The sequence below is a fragment of the Pygocentrus nattereri genome, chromosome 14, assembly GCF_015220715.1.
Source record: "Pygocentrus nattereri isolate fPygNat1 chromosome 14, fPygNat1.pri, whole genome shotgun sequence".
In the NCBI taxonomy this organism is placed as follows: Eukaryota; Metazoa; Chordata; class Actinopteri; order Characiformes; family Serrasalmidae; genus Pygocentrus; species Pygocentrus nattereri.
The window spans coordinates 14,317,319-14,336,083 of record NC_051224.1 but is presented as its reverse complement, the minus strand read 5'-3'; the positions used below and the strand labels follow the sequence as shown (position 1 = coordinate 14,336,083).

Here is an 18,765-nt window from a genome sequence, read left to right as displayed (position 1 = left end):
ATTGCCAGGATTTAACAGTATACTTAAAATACTTAACACTAAAATACTGTATTGGTTTTATTTTCTGTAATAGCCGACGTATGTGCATATGTAGTACAAAACAGTCCAAAATAGAGTACTTAATTTGTCTTTTACCTTCTTTAAATTTACAAAAAAAAATTATAGGTGGTAAAATTAAAAGTATTTTTCAGAAGTAAATTCCCAGCAAATTACTAAAAACAAAAGGCTGCTATATTTTAATTACTGTTCATTGTTCTAACAGTACAGCAGAATACAGCTATGTTTTAGTAAAATATTGTGAAAGTAATGCAACCAGTAACCATTACTTTTCTGTAGTTTTATGGTGGAAATTTGTACAGTAAATTATAAGTATTGATTGTGTAAGGTTCAGTTTCATTAAATGCTCCATAGTTCATGTGTGTGTGTGTTTGGGTCTATGTCTGTGTGTGTTTAGGTGACTGACATGATGCAGAAAGCTCTCTTTGACTTCTTGAAACACAAGTTTGAGGGCAGGTAGGTGTCCATGATTTATTCAATGTTACATTCAGTGTTTTGTTTTTTCCTGTGTTAAATACTGCAAATAAACTGTCCTTGTGCATTAAAATATGCAAAAATGTGCTTTATGTAGAGAATGTGTTCACTTGTTTACACAATAATTTGACCAGAGTGCCCAAACATTTACATGCGACTATAAGCACAGTCCGGTGTCGGCATGAAGGCAGAATTAATGGCTTCTCTAAAGATACTGACATCACAATCATGAATCGAGTGCCTTAGCAACAGCCATTATAAGATCATAATACTGATGGTTGTAGCGTATTGCAAAATACCCATCATCATAATGTTGGTGCCATAACAAACAGTCGTTATGAGGTCATTGTAATGTTGATTGTTGTGTATTCCAGAATATCCATCACCAGGGTAACAGCAGACATCTCACTTGCCAAACGTTCCGTCCTGAACAACCCCAGCAAACACACCATCATCGAGCGCTCCAGTACCAGGTCCAGTTTGGGTAAGATGGACTGTGATAAAGTTCCACACAGCACTCTTTGTGTTTTATTGTAAAAAGTGAAACTATTAAAAAAGTGACGGTGTACACATTTGAACTGTAGAGCTCATCTATTTTCTCCTGAAGGCTTTTGAAAATTTGCTGACTGTCTCGTGGTTCTTCTCTGGACATTCTGTCAGTGTTTTCCTGAGCATTTTCTGCAACATTTCCCTGTGAGCTGATGTGCCTGATTGGCCTCTTCTTTCTTTTTTCATCCTGTCTTTCTGGCTCTCTCCATCCACCTCTCTTTTTCCACCACACCTTTTGCCTTTTTTCCCTCCCTCTCTCTCTCTCCACCTCAGACGTACTGGGTACGTATCTTCTCATCTCACTCATCTCTCCTCAAAAACCTCAAAATCCATCCATCCAGCCATCCATTCATTCATCCATCCATCCATCCATGTGGCTTCACCTTCAGCACCCTCTTACTCTTTAGTAGTGGCTCTTAATATGCCTGCTGCATGCTTAATCAAGGACTGAAGGAATTCTGAAAATTGAACTTGGCGTACATACTTAACAATAAAGGTACCAAAAATGGTTCTTTAGAGCGATGCTGTAGAAGAACCACTTTTGGTTCCTTAAAGCAGAGGTTCCCAACTGCCAGGCCGGAGACTTGTACTCTAGTTGCTTTGCCATTTGTCGACAACAGCAAAATATCTGAGCTAACCTGTTCTCAACCCCCCTACCATGCCATCAAATCTGTTATGTGCTACAGTTGAGTCTGTGCTGTTAAAAAAGTTGGGAACCTCTGCCCTAAGAAACCTTTCAGCGAATGTTCTCAAAATAACCATGTTTGTAAATGAGGGTGCAGAACTTTTTTAAAGTTCATTTGATGTCAAGTTTCTATATCAGTTAACTTTTTTTCTTCAAACCATAGCTCCAAGCCAAGAACCATTTAGGAGCCTTGATTATTAAGAATGTAAGGATGTTTGTGTTTTTCTCTTACAAAATATAATCAAAAGTATTCAGCAGTTTGGCTCTTAGGTTTTATCGAGTGTTGCAGCTTTGCTTGCAGCTCAACTGAAAAAAACGTTCACCTTGCAGGGAAATCATTGTATGTCATCTTACATGATTCTTTCTCAGACTACTTAGAATGTATCATTGCCAGCAGAAATAGTAGGATTGCACTTCATCACTCTAATACTGATACCAGTATTGAAATTTCGAGACCTAACCGATGCTGATCTGATACTTTTTTCGTTTAAAGCTACTAAGCTTTAAAATGAGCCGTTTTTAATTGATCCTAAGGTGTTTGACAGTGGTCTTTCTTGCTCAAACTATTCAAAAACACTAGTACACACTAACACAACTCACAATGTAAGTGCTTTCTTGGGATAGATTTGCTACTGAATTCCATTGGATTCCATCTTTTTTCTACCCATATTAAATCCAGAATTTTTTACTAATATCCGCCCACTACAGATACCTATCAGTAACAATATAACATATCTAATTGCCAGCATTTTTGTAAACGTACAGTGAAATTTGTTAGCACATCAACAAAGCACTCACAAATATATACACAACTAGTGAACAATATACACTGGTGTAGTATACACACTCCATGCTCTAAAAAAATAAAAGTACCAAGAATGAACGCTCTTTGAAGAGGTGCCAAAAAACACTTTTGGTTCAACAAAGAACTCTGTGAATGGTTTTGCAGTATCAAAAAGTACAACCTCTGATGTTAAAGGTTCTTCAAAACGTCAGATGTTTTTTAATACATTTTTTATGACGGCAACCCAAAAATATAGCATTATTTGATTAAGATTAATTGACCCTTATTAGTCCCACAACAGGGAAATTTCACCTCCGCATTTAACTCATCCATGAAGTGAAACACCACATACACTCTAGTGAGCACACACACACTAGGGGGCAGTGAACACACTTGCCCGGAGCGGTGGGCAGCCCAATCTGCAGCACCCAGGGAGCAGTTGGGGGTTAGGTGTCTTGCTCAAGGACACCTCAGTCACATGCTGTCGGCTCTGGGGATCGAACCGGCAACCTTCCGGTCATGAAGCTGGTTCCCTAACCTCCAGCCCATGACTGTCCCTACTGCCCATATTAGTGTACTTTTATAGTTGTACAGCTATTCATGGTTGTAAGAGCTGTAGATTTTTTAAACATTACATAAATGACGTGCACCACTATCCATCACAGAAGAACCTAATGTAAAGAACCAAACATGATACTATATCAGTTTTTCCATGCCTTAGATCAGCATGGCAAGGCACAGTAAATAATCCAAAGTCAGAATTATCCATACTCTGTGCATCTGTGTCCTCCTCCCATCGCATCTATGGAGATTGTGTGGTCACTTATTTCACTTGCAGTGTGAGTGTAAACACAGTAGCAACACAGGCAACATAACAGTAACAACAACAGAGGAGCTTCATGTTCTGATTTACTCTGGGGATTCTGGTTAGCTTTTTAGTAATGGCTGTCCTATGACTCAATTGATGAGATGCAACGAGTCTGTGATGATTGCATTAGAGTACCCGTGCGGCACATTTGGTACCCCAGCGCGAAAGCTAATCAAATTCAGTGTGAGTACTCATTTGTACATCATTTGGCAGTGAATATTACGACACAATGCAAGATTAAGGTTTTGCAGTTGTACCATGCCGCACTGCCGGGTGGAAAAACATCAAAACCTGGTTCCTTCAAGGCTAAATCTCTGCAGACTTTATCATTCTGCCTCATTAAATACGCCTAATTAGCTCATCAGCTAATTATCAAACTCACCAGCTAATTATAAAACCTTTGACGAGCTGCACTCTGAGTATTAGAAGAGGGAAACCTCCTAATCTCCACAGAGATGGTGCCCAGAAACCCGTATTGTATACATTTTTTTCTAGGGGTTGTGCCCTGTGAACTATTTAATAATCATTTTTATTTTAATCTTTATTGCCTTGATTTGATTGCTAGTGTTCCAGCTGCACAGTGCAAAATGAATATGCAATACTTGCACTTACACATGGATTTCGGGATAAGGAGCAAACAAAAATGTGACCTGGCTTAGGATCGCTGATAACAGATTTTGGAGCCTCTGCTGTAAACACGATAACCTCCACATGCATGATACTAACTCACCACGACTTTTGAGTTTCTGAGTGTGACTAGTACTTCAGAGTGGAAATCTGTTTTTCTCATTAAAACAGCCATGTGATGTGTCTGTGATGAACACCACTCATCACTTTTTCTCTGAAAAGTGAAAAAGTTTGTTTTAACATGCATTTACAGTACAAATTACAGTTTTATTATTTGTTGTATGTTGTTTGTGTGCACTGAAAGTGTTTTAATGTACTGAATTTACTTGATTCAAATGTGTGTGTCATTTTTACATGAATAAAACACAGACAAGGCATCGAAATGGTCTAAATAAAAACTGTATCATATTTAATATTTGATTTGAAATGATGTGACATTTTATGTACCTATAGTAGCTTTTATTGTGGAGCATCATTGAGCATCAAGTAGGCAAAACTCTTTAATTTCACAGATCCAAGTTATCACTACATGTCCAAGTGACAGCTAGCCAACTATGCCACACAACATAACTAGCATTCAGAGTTCTGAATGACAATTATTATACAGCAGCCTTTAAACAGTAAACCCCTAAAACCCCTTTCAGTCTTCAGTAAAACATAGTGAAATCCCCAACTTATTGATGTAGCTTGCTGCCTGCACTTGTAATTCTGTCAAAGTATAGAAAACTGTTTTTTTATTTAATATTATTATTCAATGTTATTCAAGCAATAAAAGTATTTTATTATTCAGTTTGCTCACTTTTGACAATAACTGTATATTTTATTTATATAGAATTGATTTACATGTTTGAATCAAATAAATTAGCTTTTTTTTCGGTATGTAGACCGGTATGAGTGTGTGAGTTTTCTAATCTCTTTCTCTTTCTCTGTTAGCTGAGGTGCAGAGTGAGATAGAGAGAATTTTCGAGTTGGCTCGGACTCTGCAGTTGGTCGCTCTGGATGCCGACACCATTAACCACCCATCTCAACTTGCCAAAACATCACTGGCTCCTATAATAGTTTACATTAAGATTGCCTCGCCCAAGGTAACCACAGCACACACACTGCCGCTCAGTCACAAATACATACAAATACTTTTTTATGCTTCAGTCTTCTGCATTTTGTTTGTCAATAGCTGTTTGCTCTTTGTTCTATCTATCTATCTATCTATCTATCTATCTATCTATCTATCTATCTATCTATCTATCTATCTATCTATCTATCTACATGTCTGTCTGTCTCTCCCTTAGGTACTGCAAAGGCTGATTAAGTCCAGAGGTAAATCTCAAGCCAAACATCTGAATGTGCAAATGGTGGCAGCAGACAAACTAGCACAGTGTCCCCCTGTGAGTATTTGTGTGAATATACATGTATGTATATGTACAGTACTGTGCAAAAAGCAGACAAGTTCCTTTTGTTTATTTACTTTCCAGTCAAAACATACATTAAGTGCAATTTGTTTATTGTTCATTATAAAACATTTTACAAATGTCTTTAACATTAAGTATAATATCAAAGCTAGTGGTATTTAATTTGCCCATTCTTTACTTTTGTGCACTTACAGCCACTTTAACTCTTCCATCATTTCAATCTTAAAACCTTCAAACAGATTCAAATATTCACACAGAGCCTTTACCCAAACACACCTCAGATTCTTTGCACATTTCTTTCTCAGGGTGATTCTACAATGACTATAAGAGAATAGAATAGGAGATATTCTAAGGAGATTATATTTGAGATAATCCACATGCATGAGGAAGGAAAAAGGATTTCCTGAAACCGGACTTTAAAAAAAGGATTGAAAGATAAAATGGTAACAACCATGCAAGTAGGCCACCAAAATGGTCACCATCAGATTGGCAGTACTTAAAGCTTTCATCTTTGAGAGGGAGGGGAAAATCAAGCCCCACTCTTGCTTTAGAAAACAACCATTACTGAGAAAAGGAAATAAACAAAAACAAAGAAAAACTGCATTAGAACCACAAAAACTGGACATCTCAGATATTGAGTAAGGTTTTATGGACTGATTAGTCTTAATGTGTATTTGGAATTACTTGTGCAATGTAATCAAATGAAACCAACTTCTAAGAATTGGAGGTGTTTCTTTATTGATTTCTTTGAAAAAAGTCTTCCAAAAAGAACTGAAGGCAAAGGGTGGACGCTTTAATCACTAAAAAAATATTTAGTTGTTCAGGCTTCTGTGTAATTGTCTGTTAAATATGTTTTCACTTTTTTCTGAAATTTTTTTTTTACACTGAAAAATTAATAACTTGTGTTTAATGGCTGTTTTGACAGGAAATAAAATACAGGAAACATTGGCCTCTGACTTTTCCACAGTACAGCATATACTGTATTAGGGGAGTACAAATGCATCAAAGCATTATTTATCAGAACACAACTGTTCAACATCAATGATAGAATATTACAGTCAACTAATTATAAACATAAACATCCAAACAACAAGCTTTACGTTTTAATAAAACATAATTTCATAGATTTACACCCCTGTGTTGTATGTGTGTAAGAGAATGGTAAACGAATGAGTTTGAATACATATTTAGTCACACTTCTCCATATGTCTCACATTAACACAAATGTCTTTTCGACTCTTCCTTGCTCAGGAGCTCTTTGATATCATATTAGATGAAAATCAGCTGGAGGATGCGTGTGAGCACCTGGCTGACTATTTGGAGGCGTACTGGAAGGCCACGCACCCTCCCAGCAGCAACCCCCCCAATCCCCTGCTGAACCGTACCATGGCCACAGCAGCACTGGCTGCCTCCCCCGAGCCTGTCTCCAACCTGCAGGTACAGGTGCTCACCTCACTGCGTCGCAACCTGGAGCTACTGGATGGCTCCACCTCTGAGCGGGAGGGCCGAGAGGAGGAGCACGCCCTCTAATAGGGGGAGAGAAAAAACACAGCGGGGGTTAGAGTTGAAGAACTGCTCTCTTCCTCGGCAGCATTAAGAATAGTACATGATGAAGAAAAGTACACACAGCTGCTCAACAGATAGACATCTACAAGCACAACTTTTTTATTTATCTGTCTCCTCTGATAATGATACCATCCCCAATACATCACTTTTACATGCACACACACAATAGGTATCATCTGTATTTGTTTGTTGCCCACCCTCCTTCCTAGAGAACCCCCCCCCCCCCCCCCCCCCCCCCCCAGATATACATCTATAAATACCCAACTGTCTACCCATCCCCCAGCAGACACCGTGTTGCCTGGGCTCTCCAGCGGTCCTTTGTTGTCTGGGAAACATAGGCTAGGTCCCTGCCCCTTTCAGGGTTGCCATGGCACCAGCCCTGCAAAACAAGCTCATCTCTTAACTTATTAACACCATGCTTTCATCCTAACCCAGTGCATGTGTGGACACTAATGCTGTTTACACAACTTAAATTACTGTGGGTGTCTATGTATGTTTGTTTTGACTGTAATTTCAACAAAGAACGATGGGCATCTGCCCAATCTCCACCTTAACAGTTGTCAAGGAGACAGGAGTGCTGCTGTCATGGCAGCAAGATATGAGCAAATTGTTTGATATTGGTCACTAGACATGATCAAAAAGTGCAAAAGTAAACCACTTTTTGTTTATTTTCAGTCAAAACAGCCATTCAGTAAAAGTTATTAATTTTTCAGGAAACCTTATACATAAGGAAAGAGAAAGTCAAAGTAAAACAAGAAATAAAAAACAGGAGTTTCCAAGCCAGGAGTTATTATTGTTACATTTTTATTAAAATTTGGGGGGGAAATGGGACAGCTATGTTAACAAGACCTGGTAGACCACGTGTCACCATCAGATAAATAGTGCTTAAAGCTATCAGAGCCATGACCTCCACACCATTGAACTTTGAATGTTAGAAGGAGAAAATACAACCAACTTCCGAACAAGACCGAACTTTGGATGGTATGAAAAAATATATTCCTGCAGATTCTTTGAAAAAGGCCTGACAATCATCTGAGAAGGATGGAAGAAGTAATAAAGGCAAAAGTTGGACATGATGAATACTGAAAAGAAATATTATAATTAATGATTGAGGCTCTATATATATTTATATATAAATATATACATATACAGTTTTTCTGTTTTCTGCTGAAAACTAATTATCTTGCACCCAATGGTGATTTTGACTGGAAGTTAAAAATAAATAAATCTCTAATTTTAGCACAGTACAGTACAGATTATTCCAAAATACATAAACACATAAATAACCACAATATTATACACAAATGCTTCTCACATATAACTGTTTCCACAGAACCTAAACATACTGGCTAACAAGTGCAATTCCCTCCTGCACACCAGTTACATTTCACTTTACATTACATTCACATGCTGGCCACTAGAGGACACTAGTGAACAACAAGTTCTCCTTTGCATGTCTTCTTGTATGTAATTTAGGTGAAACATGGCAGTTTTAGAGGTCCACTAAGCGAGATATCACATTTTCACCCAATCAAATGTTAATAAATATGAAAACTACCTAATGATGGTAGGTCTGGAGAGTACCGCAGTAACACAATGTCACCTGTGAGCTGGGAAAATCCCTTTTTTTCCTATGGTAGCCACTGTGGTGTTGAGAGGGGTTACTTCCAGTCATATGAGGTGTAGGAACAGATCATGTTGCCAATCTCATGACTAACAGTTAATCAGTATGCACCTAAGCATGACTTTTTCTGGCATTGGCTCCTTGTTTGACATGTGGGAACGCACAAATCTGAAGGCCCTGTTTATTGGATCTTTACTTTTAGGGAAGGTTAAAAAAGAAAGAAGAACCTGTTTGCTGAATGTTTTACTCTATTTACAGCAAACTGCTAATGAACTATGTCCCATATACTGGAAACATCTTGCCTTTTTGTAGTTTAAGGATGATTAAGTGCCTGTCAGTCACTATCATCAACATAGACATTTCCTCAGACTTATATTAGGTTAAATGAGGTGTAGGTAGCATTTTACGCACAGATTTAGTTTCATTTGTATTATAGGATCTTTAAAAATTGCGTGATGTTGACCAGCATGGGTCACAAGAATGCATCTAGTTAGTCTAGTTATTTTTTAAAACAGTCTTCCAGTCTCTTAATCTCCTAAATTAAGAATTCTGTCTTTTAAAAAATATGCTGAATCATGCTTAATATGATCTTTGGCATGAACTAACAAGCTAAACGAAAGTACATCTTGACTTTAGGTGGTGCTAAAGTGAGAGTTCATTTCTCCTCAAAACTACCTTATTTTAATTTCTAATGACCTTATTCTCATCCACTTAACTGTCTTGTAGCAAGAAGGTCGGCTAAAGAAGGATTTTAGGACCCACAAGTTTAATTTGACTGAAGGCCTGAGAACAGTTCTGTATTTATGTATGTAAGGATCTATAGCTCCTGTAAATGGTTCACTTGTGTCACAATATTTTATAGAGTACAAGGATACTAAAAGCTACTCGGCTTGCTAATTTGTATTGATTTGAATTGTTGTAACATGTGTGACTTTAACTTGAACACTAACCCTCCCACTAACCTGCTGCCTGCTCTGCTCTTTTTTTGTGTGTCTCTGCATGCTGGTTGGCCTGGGCGTGTGGTTTGGGGCCATGGCTTGCAATTGCAGGGGCCATTTCTGGTGCACAGTGAGCAGAAGAGGGAGGGGCCTGGTACAGAACGCGGCCTCCAGGACTACCAGACTGACCTGGGCGGCAAGCAGCCGCTGCGTTCCTCACGCAGCCAGTTGCACGCAGGGGGACGAGGCTTGTCACGGCAGGACACATTCGATTCGGAGACACAGGGCAGTCGTGACTCCGCCTACACCGACGACATGGAGACAGATCCATACGAGGAACCGGACTCCTGTCGTGGCCGCTTAAACCCCGCCCACCATGCCCCCCGACAAGCGTCCTGGGAGGATGAAGGGGCTGAGCCTGATCAGGAGAACCTCAACATAGCGCCGCCGATGACTAATCAGCACCAACGTGGGCGAGGCAAGCTGAGGGAGCGTTACTGTCAAGACGCAGAGGTGGGCGAGAGCACGGTGGGCCGCAACCAAAACCAAGAGGAGTGGAGCAGAGACGTGTACATCCGCTAGAACCGTGAACAAGGGAGGAGGACTGGAAAAACAAGGAGAGAACATAAGGGGATGCGGGATGGTTTAAAGGAATAGTTCAGTCGGAGAAAGCTAATGTTGCTAACAATGAATTAAAAAATCGTCAAATTAAGATTTAGTAGAAAAAAGGGTAACACTGCTTCTGTTTGCTTCTACTTACTGCTTATTATTCCTGGCAATTGTCGTGACAGATGCCATAACTTTTAATGTCATGACAGCTTATGTCACATGCTAAATTTTTGCTGTGTACTTTAGTTAGCAGTCATGACCTTATGGCACGATAACATGACTGTTATATTACTGCCCATAATCTGTCATTTCAATGCCATGTTAAAGGCATTATGCCAATGCTATGAACTGTGGGTTCAAGTAAAGTGTTGCCAAAAGCTAATGTTAGCTAATGTTGCTAACAACAAAATCTACCAGTAACCACTAAGTATAAAAAGTTAACGTTAGCTTAAAAAGCTAACTAGCTAATGTTAGCTAATATGCTAAAAGCTAATGTTAGCTATTTTAGCGTATGTTCCAAAATTAAAGAAACTCTGCCAACTAGCATTAAGTAAAATGCTAATGCTAATCAAGGTTGCTAAAAATAAATGAGCATTAAGTAAATGACATTAGATTAGATTAGATTAGATTAGATTAGATTAGACATACTACACATGTTTACACATATAAAGTGCAAAAAGTGCACAAACAAGGCAAAGGGCTGAAGACATTTTACCAGTTGGAGGCTACTAGCTTCCAGTCATTGTTAGCCACTTTAGCATGTTTGGTTAAACTGTTCCTTTAAGGCGCCGTAAGGGTTTAATGTGGTAAGAATGTCTAAAGCTGGATTTGTTTACAACCCAGAGAAACCATCACAGGAAAAACACTGTACAGTTCATAGTTGCACCAAGCGCATTATACCAACCAGGCTTTCACTCATCACATATTCACTTTATTTTTGGGGAGGGGAGGGGGGCAATGATGCGCTTGTTTCAATTTTTTTATCTTTATTTCTATCTCACTTTGTGTAGTACTGCATGAACCCTTACCAGTAAGAGGATAGTTACTGTTCCCAAGGAGAATTAAATAAGACTCATATAACCACAAATTTGTGTGTGAGTGTGTGTGAGTGTGTATGGGTGCATGAGTGTATGTGTGTTTTTGTCCTCTGTAGTCTTAATCAGGGTCTATCTGATACTAAATAAGACTTTATGCCCACTTTGGACTTCACTAGCCTCGATGTCTACAGTCAGTGAGTTTAGTTCAATTGACCTATCTAGGCTCACAAATGCCTTCTTTCATAGTGACTGGATTTTTCATATCAAAAAACCTATTCAAGGCTAATAAATTTAGTTCTCCAGTTTAAAATGCTGTGCTAACGAGCTATGTTGCTGTAGCTAATCGAAAGTAGCCAGGCTGGAAGTGACAACAGTTGTGCCACCATTCTAATGTTCGTTCAATTACATGATAAAATAAACTGCCACAGGTCTATCTTTACAGTGTGACCTGTCACAGACATACAAAATAAATATCATTTGACATTAATAACACATTCTAAATTCACAGATTTTGACTAAATCTGAGTGCATTGCTACAAGATCTCATTAGCTTAAATGAGAGTTTTGTTAGCACAACAGTTGAAAGATTTTGTGAGTGTAGCCTGCGTAGGTTAATTCTGCTATTGAACTGAATGAAGTGGAAACTACATTAATATTAAAATACATTTTATCCCTGAGATATTTCATTTGAACTAGCAGATACATCGACAAAATGAAAGTCATTTTTGTATTTGAATGCTCAGTGGTGCAGTGGATCCACCTGGAAATAGAGGCCAATGTTTTTCATGTATATACTTTCTCTGTTTCTTTGGATATTATTTATTAGATGCTAGAAACTATATCACATCTTTGGCCTGTTCTATCTCCATTGCTGCTAAGTGTCTTTCCAGCCTGTACAGTGTGCTGTTCTAAAACTCACTTTTGTGGTATGAACAGCTTCAGTAAGGTGGCTAACACACACGAAAGCCCACCAACATTAACTTATATTATGCTAACAGGTATTATTATGCAAGAAAAAAAAGAAACGTTAAAACTGCTTTATTAAATGTGATATCATTTCCCACATGTTTGAAGGAGTGTAATGTTACCAAACATGAATTGAAGAGTTCTAAACAATGGTCTAAAGCACTTCCATCAAAGGCTAACACAGGTGACTGACATTGTCAAGTAGAAGTTTGTGCTATTTTTATGTGGCACTGTCCTGTCTCCTGTGTTCATCTTCATCTGCAGTTCATGTGCCAGTCACCCAACTTAACTACTTACAAGTGCCGGAATATTTCGCGAAACTACGCCCACTGACCACTGTGGGTCGTCTTAACTCATATTGACGTTGTGTGGGTGTGTTATGAAAGTGTCGCCTGTCTGTTTTGGCTGTAGAGACATGTCTGTGCTACTCTACTGGTTACTTTAGTTGCAGTAAGGTGCTGATTGTGTGACAAGGTCTACTGCCCGTTTCAATACTGGCTTAAACAAGCCCTCGCTCACTTTACTTGGCCTTAATTTTTGGGTAATCTCAGATGTTATCTTAAGGCCTGTTGTCTTACTATATTAGCTCAAATAAAGTGTGTTAGATGAGCTCTCAGGGGGGCCAGGGATTGAGTGAGCACAAGAATTTGCCCAGAAATCACTGCGACCTGACACATTACCCTTTTCAAACACAAAAAAGGAGGTAGTCATGGGCTGGAGGTTGGGGAACCAGCCCTGTAAATTTTATCCCCTGAGCTGAAGTGCCCTTAAGCAAGGCACCTAACCCCCAACTGCTCCCTGAGTGCTGTGGATAGGGCTGCCCACTGCTCTGGGCAAATGTGCTTACTGCCCCCTAGTGTGTGTGCAATCACTAGTGTTTATGTGGTGTTTACACAGATGGGTTAAATGTGGAGGTGAAATTTCCCCTTAAGCTTAACTTAATCTTAACTTAAAAAAGGCTTAAGCCCCTTTCACACTCACATACTTTTATCAGTAATGTTCGGGCTTTGTGTTGTTTGTGTCACGTAGCCCGGTATTTTACCAGGATGCATGCATGCATTCATCTGAATCAATAAATTTTGTCTCGTTAAAACTGTAAAAATGCTAATATTCTGCTTTGCAGGCCATGCTGTATCACTTTTGTGTAGTAGCAACCATGCACACATGCAAGGTACTTTTTCACTTACAAAAAAGTCAACTGCAAAACAGGAAAAAAAGCATCACAGAAACCCTCAGCTTTGCCGGACGAAATGTTGACAACTTTGTCTTTCCTGATAAAGTTTTGGCTTTTGTTCACAAATGCAGCCTCCTTGTAATTTCTCAAATTCCAGGGTACACAAAGTTATATAAAAGCTGTAACTAAAAGCTGTAATTAACTTTAAAACTCTTAACATTTGACTTTTAGGTAGCAAACTACTCATTCTAATATACAGGAGCCTACTGGCTCACAGAGGCTAACCTGCCAGGGGCAGGTATGCCCTGTTTTTTCTCTTCGCTGTCCACTCCTCCCCAAATTCTGAGAGTGGCCACTTGTGTAACATAGGTGTGACACGCATCCAAGTGGTGAGGGCAATTTTCGAGGGCATGTTATAAAAAAGTACTGAAATGGGACCTAGATAACAACAGTCTGAAAACAACTCATATACACACACACACACACAGTAAATCTACTGCCTTTTCTCCTGTTACTGCCTTTTTGTGTCTCTATCTTTGTGGTCATTTTATAAACCAGGATTGTATGTGTGTGTGTGTGTGTGTGTGTGTGTGTGTGTGTGTGTGTGTGTGTGTGTGTGTGTGTGTGTGTGTGTGTGCGTGTGTGTGTGCGTGTGTGTGTGTGTGTGTGTAAAGGGGCATTTTAAAAGAAGCCTTTGGTGTGCAGACAGTTTGTGAAAGTCTTTGATGGGCCTATTTTTACTCGCCTATGTTTCAAAAAGGACATCATGCTAATGATGAAATTCAGTAAATAATCTGATTAAATAGCTTAATAAATAATGTTATTGTTGCGTTATCGCAATTGTTAATATATTGGAGAAAAAAAAAACAAAAACATGTAATCTTTGGTGCCTGATTGTAGCTCCATTTTGCTTTTTTTGCCTTTTGTTTTTAATCTGTGGGTAAATTCATATTTTAATTAAAACGTTTAATCAGATTCAACGTTTTACTGTGTTTATAATGTGTTTGTGTCTTTTTTCTGCTTTTGGGAAGTACAGTAGATGCCAAACTAAATGGTCATACAGTAAAATAGTACAGGGCAGGTAAAAGATTTCTTCATGTATTTAATTTTTCCCCTGATGTCCTCTTATGACATTTGCAAAAACAAGTTAAAACATCCTCTACAGGAAACAAACGTATAATGACATTTTCCTGCAGATTTTTGTGTGCAATGTCTATTTATTTTAGAATTTAGCCAATAAACCATAATTGCATATTAAAATGTATAGAAGTGTGTTTTCTGTAAAGGATTTGTTAATTAATTTTACATAGAAAATCAACTAAACATGTCATTTAATCAGGGGAACCCAGACTTTTGCATATGACTGTATTAAATGAGCTCTATTATGATCAGATGCCCTGCATTGTGCCTGAATCAAGAGACAGTCCAGACTAAGACCATCTTCTTATCTGCTATGTTAAATGGCAGAGATACACTGGTGTGTGTAAAATAGGTGAATATATGAGCCGTTCTTTGTGACATCACAAAAAACAGTAAGTTTTCAAAGGTGGACTGTATGGACTGGGAAGTGAGTGTTAAGTTTTGAAACTTTAACAATCCTTACATATGTACAGTTCTTTCATGTAAATAAAGTGAGGAACATTGCATTCCACATATTATGGGCCCTTTAAAGGAAACAATACAGTAGAAGGACAAACTGAGAGACAAACTGTATTGACAGGAGAACAAAGAGCATGATGTCATGTAGAGGAGAACAATAAAACAAGAGAGGAAAAAGAGCGGGTGGAGAGGAATGACACAGAATATACAGGGGGATGTGAAAGGGGAAAGAAGGAGCATTTATGGGGGGCAATTGTGTCTGTTTTTGAAGTCAAACTACTGAATGATTTCACACATTTGCTTCCAATTTACAGACTCACACTCACACATATCCTGAAGGGGGGGAAGTCCATAATGATCAGGAGTCCACAGTCTATGACAGATTGCATAAAACATCTTAAACATGTAATTACATTATAAATATGTATGTATACATGTCTTAGTTTTTATAAATATTTAAGTGCATTTTATACATATTTAATTCACTTGTTAAATACTTAAGAAATACATTTAATTTAGATAAGAGTGTATTTAAAGAACCATTCTACTGAATAATCAAAATGTCTGCATAATTCCAACTTTAAGATGTAAACAGTCCTTCAAAGTGGTTTGATATGTAATCTACAAACTAGAAAAACTTACGCAGTCAAACTACTGAGTTTAATACCTCTAGAATCTTCTTAACATACAGCTGTTACATGAAATGGTTACCAATGTGCTGCCTGACTCCTGAGAAATTGTTTTGTTTTCTTCATAGTTTTAAGATCAGATTTCTGGTGTTAATTTGTTTAATGCACTCACAGCACAGTTGTACATGCTGTGTTATGGCAAAAGAAAACTTTTTTGTTAATTTATCTCTATTCTACTATTATCAACATTACATATAAAAACTTCACCAGTCATTTTGGATAGCAAATAAAATGATTATATTTTATGCTGTTAACATTGCAGTCTCTGGTTTCAATCACCATCATTGTAAAGAGGTCTCAGTTAGTGATTTTCTCTATAGCACACAATTTCACATCAAACCACTTCAAACTTGACATTGTTTATGTAACAAGTTATGTGAGTTTGATTTCCGTAAACCATGTCATGGCTGGTGGAGAATAATTAAATTATGATTGGTTACAAGAGCAGAAAAAAATGAATGATTCCAGTATAATGATAAAGAATTACACATATTCCAGAGCTTCAGCTCATGGTTTCTCTGTTTACATTTACATTTACATTTATGGCATTTAGCAGACGCTCTTATCCAGAGCGACTTACAAAAGTGCTTGTCATTACTTCAGAATATCTCATGTTAATAAAGGTCGACATAATTTTAAAGAGCTTTGCTCTAAATTGCTACCTGAAGTTATCTATGCATTGAGACCTAAAACCAATACAACAAGTAGAAAAATACCTACAACTCAACACAGAGTCTACACAACACTAAACCTGCTGAAAAAAAAGTTTGTAATAAAATACAGTGAATAAAAAGAGGTGAAGATCTTTAATAGACAGTGTTTAATTTAGACAGTGTTTGTGATTAGATAAGTGTAGTGTAAAGAGATGTGTCTTCAGACGTCGTTTAAAGACAGCAAGTGATTCTGCTGTTCGGACACTTAGGGGAAGTTCATTCCACCACCTTGGTGCCAGGACAGAGAACAGTCTGGAGGCATGTTTTCCTTGTGATCTGCAAGATGGTGGGTCAAGTCGAGCCGTACTTGAAGCACGAAGGTCTCTGGGTACGGATCTAGCTTTCACCATTGATCTCAAGTAGGAAGGAGCTGGACGATTTTTGGCTTTGTAGGCCAACATCAGGGTTTTATGTCTGATGCGAGCTGCTACAGGAAGCCAATGAAGGGAACGCAGCAGTGGAGTGACATGGCTGAATTTAGGAAGGTTGAAGACAAGTCGAGCTGCAGCATTCTGGATCAGTTGCAGGGGCCTGATGGTACGCATTGGAAGACCAGCCAGAAGGGAGTTACAGTAATCTAGTCTAGAAATGACTAAAGACTGAACGAGTACCTGTGTGGCCTCTCTAGAGAGAAAAGGTCGAATTCTCCGGATGTTGTAAAGGAGAAATCTGCATGACCGAGTCAGGTTAGCAACATGAGCCGTGAAAGAGAGCTGGTCATCTACAACTACCCCAAGACTACGAGCTTCTGTAGATGGAGTAATCAGGGTGTTCTCAAAGGGAATTGAGAGATCTGTCTGTCTGATTTATACCATCAGCTAATCACAATTAATTGCATCTGTGTGGCACAATGAAAACACATAGAGCAGCGTTACACACCGTATGGTGCTGTGACCAGCAATGCATGTTTATGCTTTTTTTTCTAGCAGGGAGCACTTAAGTGGGACAAAAAGTATTTAGTCAGCCACTGATTGTGCAAGTTCTCCTACTTGAAAAGATGGGAGAGGTCTGTAATTTTCATCATAGATACACTTCAACTATGAGCGAATGAGAAAAAAAAATCCAGGAAATCACATTGTAGGATTTTTAAAGAATTTATTTGTAAATTATGGTGGAAAATAAGTATTTGGTCAATAACAAAAATTCAACTCAATACTCTGTAACATAACCTTTGTTGGCAATGACAGAGGTCAAACGTCAAGTCTTCACCAGGTTTGCACACACTGTAGCTGGTATTTTGGCCCATTCCTCCTGCAGATCTCCTCTAGAGCAATGATGTTTTGGGGCTGTCGCTGGGCAACACAGACTTTCAACTCCCTCCACAAATTTTCTATGGGGTTGAGGTCTGGAGACTGGCTAGGCCACTCCAGGACCTTGAAATGCTTTTTACGGAGCCACTCCTTCGTTGCCTGAGCAGTGTGTTTGGGATCATTGTCATGCTGGAAGACCCAGCCACGTTCCATCTTTAATGTTCTCACTGATGAAAAGAGGTTTTGGCTCAAAATCTCACGATACATGGCCCCGTTCATTCTTCCCTTAACACGGATCAGTCGTCCTGTCCCCTTTGCAGAAAAACAGCCCCAAAGCATGATGTTTGCATGATGTTTGCAATGCTTCACAGTAGGTATGGTGTTCTTGGGATGCAACTCAGCATTCTTCTTCCTCCAAACACGACGAGTTGAGTTTTTACCAAAACGTTCTGTTTTGGTTTCATCTGACCACATGATATCCTCCCAATCCTCTTCTGGATCATTCATATGCTCTCTGGCAAACTTCAGACAGGCCTGGACATGTACTGGCTTAAGCAGGGCGACACACCTGGTACTGCAGGATTTGAGTCCCTCTCGGCGTAGTGTGTTACTGATAGTAGCCTTTGTTCCCAGGTCTCTGCAGGTCATTCATCAGGTCACTCCGTGTAGTTCTGGGATTTTTGCTCATTGTTCTCATGATCATTATGACCCCACGCGATCAGATCTTGTGTGGGGCCCCAGATCAAGGGAGATTAGCAGTGATCTTGTATGTCTTCCATTTTCTTACAATTGCTCGTACAGTAGATTTCTTCACACCAACCTGCTTGCCTATTGTAGATTCACTCTTCCCAGCCTGGTGCAGGTCTACAATTTTCTTCCTGGTGTCCTTCGACAGCTCTTTGGTCTTGGCCATGGTTGAGTTTGGAGTCTAACTGTTTGAGGCTGTGGACAGGTGTCTTTTATACAGAAAACGAGGTCAAAGAGGTGCCATTAATACAGGTAATGAGTGGAGGACAGAAGAGCTTCTTAAAGAAGAAGTTACAGGTCTGTGAGAGCCAGAAATCTTGCTTGTTTGTGGGTGACCAAATATTTATTTTCCACCATAATTTACAAATAAATTCTTTAAAAATCCTACAATGTGATTTCC

At 38.8% G+C, this 18,765-nt stretch overlaps 1 protein-coding gene across 3 annotated transcripts in view; it reads left to right on the top strand.

Moving 5' to 3' along the window:
• The window catches only part of cacnb1 (calcium channel, voltage-dependent, beta 1 subunit), a 51,828-nt gene extending 37,575 nt beyond the window's left edge, over window positions 1–14,253 (top strand). The window contains exons 9-15 of one of the 3 annotated variants that reach the window (XM_017686597.2): window positions 455–513; window positions 906–1,015; window positions 1,354–1,362; window positions 4,978–5,129; window positions 5,334–5,429; window positions 6,705–6,890; window positions 9,693–14,253. In XM_017686597.2, the coding sequence (XP_017542086.1) occupies window positions 455–513; window positions 906–1,015; window positions 1,354–1,362; window positions 4,978–5,129; window positions 5,334–5,429; window positions 6,705–6,890; window positions 9,693–10,163 (1,083 nt within the window). In that variant the 3' untranslated portion in view covers window positions 10,164–14,253. Of the gene's footprint in view, window positions 1–454; window positions 514–905; window positions 1,016–1,353; window positions 1,363–4,977; window positions 5,130–5,333; window positions 5,430–6,704; window positions 7,236–9,692 lie in introns of those variants that run through there. The other 2 variants (XM_017686601.2, XM_037544712.1) reach the window with 2 other exon arrangements.
• Window positions 14,254–18,765: the final 4,512 nt, after the last annotated feature.